General features: G+C 38.4%; 2 protein-coding genes across 2 annotated transcripts; one reads left to right on the top strand and one right to left on the bottom strand.

Moving 5' to 3' along the window:
• The first annotated feature begins 457 nt into the window (after nt 1-457).
• Nucleotides 458-5366, top strand: LOC110699513 (elongator complex protein 6-like). The gene is made up of 5 exons (XM_021877005.1): nt 458-808; nt 1546-1618; nt 3229-3440; nt 4363-4509; nt 4797-5366. The coding sequence occupies exons 1-5, from the start codon at nt 572-574 to the stop codon at nt 4917-4919; spliced, it is 792 nt and encodes a 263-aa protein (XP_021732697.1). The 5' UTR covers nt 458-571; the 3' UTR covers nt 4920-5366.
• A 622-nt stretch (nt 5367-5988) lies between these two features.
• On the bottom strand, nt 5989-6513 carry LOC110699531. Its single transcript, XM_021877023.1, has one exon. It carries the CDS (start codon nt 6511-6513, stop codon nt 5989-5991), a length of 525 nt encoding a protein of 174 aa, XP_021732715.1.
• Nucleotides 6514-10352: the final 3839 nt, after the last annotated feature.

Raw genomic sequence — 10352 nt, 5'->3', positions numbered from 1 at the left:
CTTAAACGAATAAGATTATATATGAGAAACGGACACATTGATCATGTGGCAATGTCGTTTACTTTACTGCCAAAAAAACAAACGATACCACGATCTTGTTTGGTAAATGACTTATTGGTTAGCTTTTGGATTTTGGTTTTTTTATGTGGTCAAATAGCAAAAAAAATAAAATAAATAAAAATAAATAAATAAATTGGTAATTGACTTTCATTTAGCGAAAAAAAGGATTTTAAGTCAAAATGAAAAAAGTGTTATGAGCAGGGTTTTTATTTTTATTTTATTATTTTATTTTTACTTATTGGCCCACAAATTATCAAATGAACAACCATCAACTAAATTTACCAAATACTTTTATAAATAACTAGCTAAAACAACCAATTTAAAAACTTATTATAAAAACTTATTATAAATAGTCAAACATTTCAACTATCAAACAAGTCAAGTGAACTAACCGACCGCCAATGCCGAAGGGCCAACACCAATTGCCAAATTGCCAAACGAGGCCTGTAAAATTTGTACAACCATGAACCATGTCATTTGACATCCCAAAAAGAGCTTAAAAATTGCAACAATGGAGAGAAGTTCAAATCTACTGGATGAAGCTCTTGGAATCTTCCATAACAACTCATCTTCATCTTCTTCCTCACTTCCCAGTGGCAGTTGTGTGTTGATTGAAGATTGCATCGAAACTAGCGGCGCTTTCGTCATCAATCACATCCTCAAGCGTTCTCTCTCTGCTTCTGCTTCTGTCATCTTCGTCTCTCTTTCTCATCCTTTCTCTCACTATGATCGCATTCTCCGAAAACACGTATGCCCCTTTTGTTCTTGCTATTGTCAATTTATTCCTTGCTTCTTGTTAATTGCATTCTGGATTTTCATTGTTTACTTGTTTTGTTTAATTTTTAGCACTTTGATGATTGTAGAATTTAAATTTCTGGTTTACATTGTGGTATAGCTTGAATTTGAACATTGATGGGTGTGAAAATTAATTAGGGTTTTACTGATAAGTTCTTAGTTTGTTATATTCTGGAAATTATTTCAATTTTCCTGCTATAAATTGTGGGTTTTGGTGTTTGTATTAAAATGAATTGAGATGGTTTATATAAGTTTGGAATTAAATGCAAAGTTATGGTCTGATTGATCACTAATTTGAATTTGCTAAGCTACTTGTATCATAGAATAAACAATTTCAAGCTACATTAGGCTGATGCTTAATTTTCATGGCGCCGTCGGGACTAAACTAGTGAAGAAAGTGTTTATAATGATTTTATGTGCATCTATAATGAATGAAGGAGAATTTTTTGTATTTCAATGGATAAGCAGTCGGGACTTACATCAGATGAAATTATATATGATGACTTGTATTTCCATAGGGGTAGTCATTGTTTCTTCTTGCTTTGCTTTTCGTTTCATGCTTGATTGGATGAAATGATAACATAGCTATTCCTTCCCCTTTCCGAATGGCTAATGTATTCTTCTTCTCGCTTTATTTAATGACTGATACTGTTTGTGAATGTTGGATATTGATATTTGGAGCTGTAACAGGGTTGTAATTTGGCTGCTCACCGCGAGAGTGGAAGGTTTTTCTTCTTTGACATGCTTATGCTAGGATGCACCGGTGAGATTTTCACATCTACGCTTGGGTTTTTTTTTTTTTTTTATCGATCATTTTAACTAAGTTTGCAATCTATCCTATGCCTTGTTAATTCCATTTGTACCTTGCATGGTGTCAGAAGATATCTGTTTTTTCTTTATGTTTTTTAGGCCCTTGGTCCTTTATATTTATGTTTATAAATAATAATGTATCAGAGTCACTTAGGAAATTAGATAAGGAGAACTAGTTTCATGCACTGAAAATCTGGTATTTATATTGATGGATATGTTAAGGTTCCAAAAAGTGTAATATAGGAGAGAATAGATTGGCATTATTATTTGGAAATGTAACATCTATTGTCACTCACTGGAAATGAGTGAATAGTATAACCTTTTCAGTTAGTAATGATACTTTTCCTCCTTCCAGAAGATAATCCCTTTGTATACATTTTTTTAAAGGCGTGTTAGTGATATAGGAGAAAGTGATGAGGAGAAAACAGTTTGATGCGGTTCCAAGGCATCAATATTGTTATTATAATTATTTTTATTGTTATTTTTAGTTTATTATTAGATGACCGAATTTATTAGGATATTTTTGTTAGTTTAATTCGGTTAGTATAAGATAAGCTTAACTTTAAAGATCATATTTGCAAAATATTATCTTTACAAGTTAGAGTTAGTAAGAAAGTTGGAATAGTAAAATTTTAGAGAGGGAGATTGTCCTTTTGATTGCTTTGCGAACCTGCTAATTCAAGAGATTGCTAGGAATCAGATTAATCTAAACAGAAAATCAGAAAAATTAGCCCCAATGATAGTTTGTATTGATGATCAGAGTAACCAACAATACAGCTCCTTTCAAGAGGAAGGATTCTCTCCCAGTCTTTACTTCTCACTATTTTTGCATAATTCATCCCACTTACAACTTCTCTATTTATTACAAGATTCTAACAAACTTCCTTCCAGCTAAGAGAGAATAACAAACTAATCACAATTTACTTAATTACCCCGAAATCTCTAACAAATTTCATAACTGCATTCCACCTCGTCATTCAAGTTGCAACTGGATTATTCTTGGCCTTTCTACGAGCGTAAGTGATCACAGGCCTGGGCTGATTGGGCTGACTCCTTGCAGAAATTCTCAAGACTCTTGAGTTAAGATGGGTAATTTGATTGTCCATTGACAAATTTTCAGTTTTTGTTTTATGGCATGGTAGTTATACTAGCTTTTGAAGTATCTAAATCTGCTGCAATTATTGATTAGTTCCCCTCCTTGAGATTTTTATGAACTAATGTATTGGAAATATTTAATTTGCACTAGTCTTGAGTTATGGCATGGGGCTTGGTATGTGGACAAGACTTAAATAGGAACAGGAGGCTTAGGACTTGACTAAACTCATGTTGTTAAAAACTCATGTAGATATTTTGATGATTGATCCTAAATGGCCAGAGTAGATTGATTATAGACTTTGGCTTGTACTCAACTTTTACACTGAAGTATCTATTTCTGGATGTATAGGCCTTTATCAGGTTGAGACATATTAGGACCATCTATAAATTTATACTCTTAGAAGTTCTTGAAAATGCTCTTTTCTTCTCATTCTTTTTCTCTCTTTTCTGATTTATGTTTGTAACCAGACCAGAGCATGGGAAACATACAGTCTGGTGGGCTGATTGAGTTTTACGGGAAAATCCAAAAAGTTGTAGAAGACATTATTTCCAGTAATGGAAACAGTAAAAGTATCACTATTATGCTTGATGATTTCTCCCTAATCGAGGTCGCTGCCAAGGGCTCTTTCAATCACAGCTTGGACTTTCTGCGATATTGTTACACTTTGACTTCAGAATTTGTAAGTTGATACGTTTTTTCTTGGTCCATGCATTGTTGTTTTTGCTCCCCCTCACAACTTAAAGAGAAAGAGAATGTTTATTTTAGTGCATGCTGGAAGGTAGCATATTGGCTTTGTGAATTAGTTCCAACTTCCAACTAGATTAGTTCAGTTCCCATTCTGGTACAGTGTTAACCTTTGTACCTGCTAGTCATAACTCATAAGTGCTGCAGGCCCGTGACCTGGAAAAATCTAAGAGATGGTCAAGTACTATATGGTATTATACTTTTGGGCTTCATACTAATCTTGGTGTTTTTATTTTGGACATTTGAGGTTGCATTACCTAGGTTGAGGAGAACGTAAATGAGAATAAAGAGAGTCGATTGACTAAAATTATACAAGTACAATGTTGATAAATGGAAGAACATAAATTTGGAAATTTTGTAATTCCTCTGTTCCATAAATATCATTTTTTTAAATAAAAAAATAACTTTTACTTATGGACCATTAAAGATATTAATCAATAAAGTTGTGTTGGGAAGTGTAAACCAATTCATGTTTTAATGATTTTGGAATGGAGGAAGTACTAATTAATTTATAATAAAACTCGAAAAGTAAGATGAAAAATATAATATAGGTCTTGGATTATGATGTAGAGAAAGTTGATAAGCTCATGCCCTCTTTGAATAAAAGATTATCCATTGTGCACCTGCAACAGGCATGTCCTGCACCTGTTGACTCATATTGAAGTAAAGAGATCCATTGTGCACCTGCAATAGGCATGTCCTGCACCTGTTGACTCATATTGAAGTAAAGATTTTTTTGAAAATTTAAGATAATTTCACTATGACAATTCAATTATGAGTTTGATGTCTTGCACAATTCGATGCAATCCAGGTTCTCAATAAAGTATGTTTTGATCTTCTCATTCGCCTTTCTCCAGGGATGTTCCCTTGTGATCCTTAACCATGAGGATATCTATCTTGGAGAGGAAAGTTCAACACCCATTGTACAGATGGAGTACCTAGCTAACATATTGATTAAAGTTGAACCATTGGCGACTGGTCTGGCAACCGATGTCCATGGACAGGTATTTGGGCAAATTTCAGTATGTCTGTTAGTTATGCTAAATCTCAATGTTCTGTAATCTGTATCATCTTATACTTGGCAATCTTTGGCAAACTTATGAGATTATAAGCTGCTTGTTACTTTGTTAGATTCTCATGCATGAGTTTTTGGGTGGGGTGGTGCAAGATTTCTTTGCCAAATCTCTTATATGAAGCTGTTATAAAAAGTTGCTAGGCAAATGAAGCGATTGGCATAATGGCCACGCAGAAATTTGAATCTCCTCTCTAAATTTTGTTCTGCAACTTGCAGTTGACTATACTGAACAAAGGAATGCTTGACGAGTCAAGGAGTTCAACAAACAAGGTGCAAAATTTCCACTTTAAGCTCAAGGAGAATGGTATCGACTGCTTTTATCCAGGGACTAGGGCGTGAGGATAGAGACCTTGGTGCCGCCGTACAATTAAGTATTCATCTCATTGGTGTGAGAACAATAGAATGCTGAGGATTTGGAGCCTTGGAGTATAAATTTGGTTAATGGGATTTATGAATTGTTTACTTCCCATTTAATCCTTGTAACAGAATGTATGAAATTTCCCTTGTGGGGTCTTAACTAATCAACTTATTTTCACTAAACAAGAGATTTTAAGTTATAAAGCAATTAGTACAATAGGTGGGTAGCAATTTCAAAAAGAATTGATTTGTCCTTGTCATGCTGGAATTGAAAAGGCAATTAGAGCAACAAATAATGTCCACAGTTTTGATTACAGATCTAGTTCAGTAACAAGTGTTTTGTGTTCAGACAACCAAAAGAGAATATACATTTTTTGGACTGTATGAGTAACATCAAATATTCTATTTAATACATCATTCGTTTTTAAAGTTGCAAGTTTTTTAATTTTTTATGTTAATGCATAAATTCTATCACTAATGTAGTAATGTTCCTCAATAAGAGCTTCACTTTGTATTTGGAAAATACTATACATTAAGATCCCCATGTATGTTTTTCCTTCAGCCTTCAGGTGAACTGCCAAAGATAGACATGAGAGAGAAAAGACCTCATTAACTCAAGTCATGAACGGGGATGGACTAAGATTTAGCTGCCTCCTCGAACCCCTTCTCCTTACGTAACACCTGCCCCTTCACCACCACCACCACCGGACCTCTTTTCACCACACTATAACATTGATTTTTTCCATAAACATCCTTTCAATCAATGTATTTACATGTTCTAATTGAACCATAAAGAAATTCTGAACCCAAATCAAATGTAGATTTGCATTTAACTCAAACATAACTTAATCTTAATGACCCAATTATAGATTGGATTATGCTAATACTCTTAGAAAGTTTGGATCAGCTAAGGATAAGGTCCAAGAGAAAACAAGGTATAAATACAACAAAGAAATTTTAGTAGTAAGCATGAAATTACAGTGATATTTACATAAATGAATAAATACAATTGTAACCATATCATTTTAATTTACAAACACAGGTAATATATCTACAATTCTTCCAAATCAATTGGTAAAACCCTGTTTTTGTAAAGAAAATTTTGCTTATCTTCCATTTCACATGTCAATTCCTCATCATCATTATCCTCCATGATTTTATATGAACCATAAATTTTGTTCATAACCAAATAAGAACCCACACCAAAAACCATCATACCTATGAAAAAACAACTAAACAAGATGTTAACCAACGCCTTACCGCGATGCAATGATTCGTGTTCATCACACTTAATCACATGCCGACCATAATGACCCAACTTCATTGAGCAACCTTTGGGAGCGAAATCCGGAGTCCATAGCATGAATCCCATGACAATGAGCCAAAGTCCTTGAAATATTATACCAAGTGACCTAATGTAGCACAACATGAAGCTCTTAGGCAACCATATGCTTAGAATAGTGGAAAATAGGCACACCATAACCACTAGTTGTTGGAGCAAATGGTATTGGCCCTCTAGGCCTACATGATCCGTTGTGTGGAAGTGAAAGAGGAGAAGCTCTTGGCCAAAGGCCATGGTCGCGAGGAAATGGCTTATATTGACATGAGCCTTGGTGCTAGGCCTAATTTTGTCAAGGATGATAGCAAAGAGAGCATGGAAGGAGAATGCCAAGGCAATGAAAGAATGCTCAAAATGGTGGAGATGAGTGGCTAGGATTGCTCCATTATGATCGAATGGCGAGCTATGGAGCTCCATGAAGATGAATATAGAACATCCACTCAAGATCAAGTAAAGTTCCAAATACCTTGAGAATGAGGAAGGAAACCAAGTATAGGATTTAAAGCATTTTAGAATTGCATGGTTTTTTAGATGATTGTAGAGATGCCAAAGACCTATTATTAGAAACACTAATCCTAGCAAAACATGACCATCTCTACCTCCCATGTTGTAGGTACCGTCTTGGTGGATTGATGTGGAGCAATGATAAAACACTCCGAGGGATGGATCAAGCTTTCAGGTCCGAAAGATTATGTGTAAAGGTCGTTTTGATATTTATAAATTTTGACTATATAGGAAGGTAAATTTGGAATAAAAACACTTCAAAGTTTTGAACTTCGTCATTGATGGGCTAGAGAGATTATAAACGGGGCGAAAGAGGGAATATTTTAAGAAGCATACTACAATAATGGTATGGTAGCATAACAAATGAGTAAACACCATTGTTAGTTAGTTAGTTATGTAATACAAAATATGCATGGTTGAAGTTTGCTGAGAAGCTAGGCAATGTTTGTCTCACTTTTAAACTACTCTTTCAAATTCACTTTAAAAACTAATTATAATCTCTCTTTTAAAAATTTGGTTTTGGTGCGTTTACGGTAAACTAATTATAATCTCTCTTTTAAACTACTCTTTCATTTTCACAATAGAAGAGAAATCCTTGTACTCTACCTATCAAGTTTGTTTGATGTGATATTTACCATTAACTTATGGAGTTTAGTTATTGGTAAATTTTGTTCTTGTAAACCAAGGATAATCATTTATCTTATCCCAAAAGCAACAACATTTAAAAGGAGGTAATTTATGTAGAGAGAAGTTTGGTAGACCAAACCTCGTATATATATGTGCAAAGCAACATACGAAGTATAATACGAATATTAAATTTCATATTACAAGTGTTTCGGGTGAAAACAATGGGACCTTGCCGAAGGTCTGATGAAGTGGATGAAGACTTATCCGGTCCAAATAATGCGGGGCCGAAGGTTTCCTGCACAGCAAATACACGTAAACTGGCCTCGGGGGTGGATCCGAGGAAGACCCCTCCGATGCCAAAGTCAAACAGTGTTTAGAGAGAGAAAGCTATGCGAGAGATTTTGTGCTTGAGGCTTTCATGTGTGTATATCATAAATGAATGAGTTGAAGGCTTTTATACCTTGGCATGACAAAAGGAGGAGAATGATTGGGCCGGATTGAGTCATGGGCTGACCATGACAATTTGGACCAATTGATACATAGCTGACTTGGCTTGATTGGAGGCTTGGGCCTTGACCTTGGAGCATTGAATCATTTAATGACTAGGCCCAATTAGATAAATTGGACCCAAACAACTTGCCCCCCAGACCCGATTTGGAAGGATGACGGGTCGGGTTTGAATCCAATAAAAATGGAGGGAAGTAAATGATTTAATTAAATCAAAAGATTTAAATTTTAAACAGTCATTAACTAAATAAATGTAATTAGGATGATTAATGGGAAGTTGAGTGGATAGTGGGCGGTTAATCAAGAGAGAGAGAGTTTAACGGTTACTTAGGAAGGCTTTTAAGAGGAATTAAGCATTCTGACCTTTGAATTTCTCATTTTCTGGAAACATAAGACATTTTCGCCATTTCTCTCCTCATTTCTTCACCAATCCCATCTCGAATCCTCTCAAGAAACCGTTGCTTCCACTTCGAAATTCCACTGTACACCCGAAATCAAATCTCGACGCTTGAACTCGCTGCTCCGACTAACTGAATCGGCGAGTTTCGATTCTCATAAAGGTAATTTTCCTCGATTTTTCCTTGATTCTCTTAGTTTTCTCAAAGAACTCCTCTTTTCCCAACTTCCTTTCTCGCGAATTTGTCCATGACTCGTTTAAGAGGTCGCCGGACTGGGAGACGAGGTCCGGTCCGGGATCCCCGGGACCGCGCCGACGTCTGGAATGGAGAACGTGTCGAGGAAGACCCAGAGAGGGGGATTCCGGCGGTCCCCCTGAACGCAGCTGCTCCTTAGCAAGGGGCCGAGGCTGGACCTGCCCCTCAGCAGGGTGCCGAGGCTGGGGCTGCTGAACAGGGGGAAGATCTGCCTCCTGTTCTATGGGATTTGCTACCTGGGCATGCTGAATGGCAGGATGCCGAAGCCCAGAGAGCTATGACTGACAATACCCCTTATTACTGGTGGGTAAGGCATGCCGAAGCTTATCGGTTTGCCGAACAGATCGAACTACACTACGGCATTTTCGAAGAAGACGGGTATTGGTGCCGAATGCCCTCGCCTACTCACAGAATTCATCGCCCTCCCCTGGGTATGTGGGAGTATACACTCGGCAGTTGCAGTACGGGCTTCGGTTCCCTTTGGATCCCTTCATCAGGGATATTCTAATAAAGTATAGGATTTCACTATGCCAATTAACGCCTGTCAGCATTCGGCGGGTGATGACTTATCTCTGGGTGTGCCGATTTTTTTCCGTTGAGCCGAATTTGCATTGCTTCCGAAGGATGCATCAGCTAGTGCAGAACACCCAGAGTGTGTACGGCCAGCACGGGTCTTCAGGCTGGTGGCGAATAGAGAGTTGCCCTCAATATTTGACTATGTGGCCGAATGACTCTTCGGATAAGGACTGGAGAGGGTCAGTGGATCTGGGTGAGGGCCCCTGCCGATCCGGAGCACCCCTACTTTTTCAGGGTCCCTCGCTATCTCTCCAGGCCCGATCCGATCATGCAAGATTTGGGTCCCGAAGACCCTAATGCCGCCAGCCATCCAAGTTATCAGCAGATGAGCTTCTTCGGGAAGCAAAGAAATCCTTGGGGGACCGGCCGGTTGAAGTCCCTCCCGACCCGATGGCTTCCCGATAAACATTACGTCTTCCAAGAGAAGATGCTTGCAGTTGTCGGCCTCAGCCGAAAGTATAGAAACGGTAAGTACCTTCGGCTGGGGCCGGGGACTTTATTTTGTCTTTGCTTTATTTGTTTTGTCTGTTTTGGGGCTAACCTTCGACTTCTCCTTCCAGAGTTGAGTGAGGCTACCTCTGGCATTGACTACGGTCGGCTGGGGGTGAACGCTGAAAGGGTCATCCTAGACCGAGCTCCAGCTATCACTGCTCCGAAGGATCGTACTCTGCACCTACACTCGACGGGCCTTCAGATCGAAGCTGCTGCAGATTATCTGAGGCAGAAGCCTTGGTGGGAAAAGTGGGATCCTTTGAGGCCATTGCTCGCCGAGGAAATACTCGCCGCTCAGGCTGCCAAAGAAGTGACTAGGGCCATCAACTCCCTAGAGAGTGGTGAGGGGACTTCTAGAGCTGCCGAGGTCCAGCCGAAGACATTGGTAAGTCTTTCAGCGCTTGCTTGTTGTTTTTTTTTTTTTTTTTTACTGATCCCTTCTTGCTCCCCCACTTCTGCAGTCTGAGGAAGAGAGCAGAAGGAGAGAAGGAAAGAGTCCAGCATCGTCAGACGACCTTTCAGAGTTGGAAACTTCTGACTCTGACGATATGGACGATCAACCTCTGGAACAGAGGAAGAGGAGAAGGACGGGCCCAGCTGTCATGGGTCCGGGAGAGTTAACGCTGGGGCCGAGACCCGGCGTAGTAATAAGGGAACCGGCTGCTGGACTGGGCAGGGTTCCGAGAAGTACAGGGGGTCCTCCGCCCCCGGTTCAGC

The sequence above is a fragment of the Chenopodium quinoa genome, unplaced genomic scaffold (genome assembly GCF_001683475.1).
Source record: "Chenopodium quinoa cultivar QQ74 unplaced genomic scaffold, ASM168347v1, whole genome shotgun sequence".
Classification (NCBI taxonomy): domain Eukaryota; kingdom Viridiplantae; phylum Streptophyta; class Magnoliopsida; order Caryophyllales; family Amaranthaceae; genus Chenopodium; species Chenopodium quinoa.
This window is presented reverse-complemented; position numbering and strand designations above follow the sequence as displayed.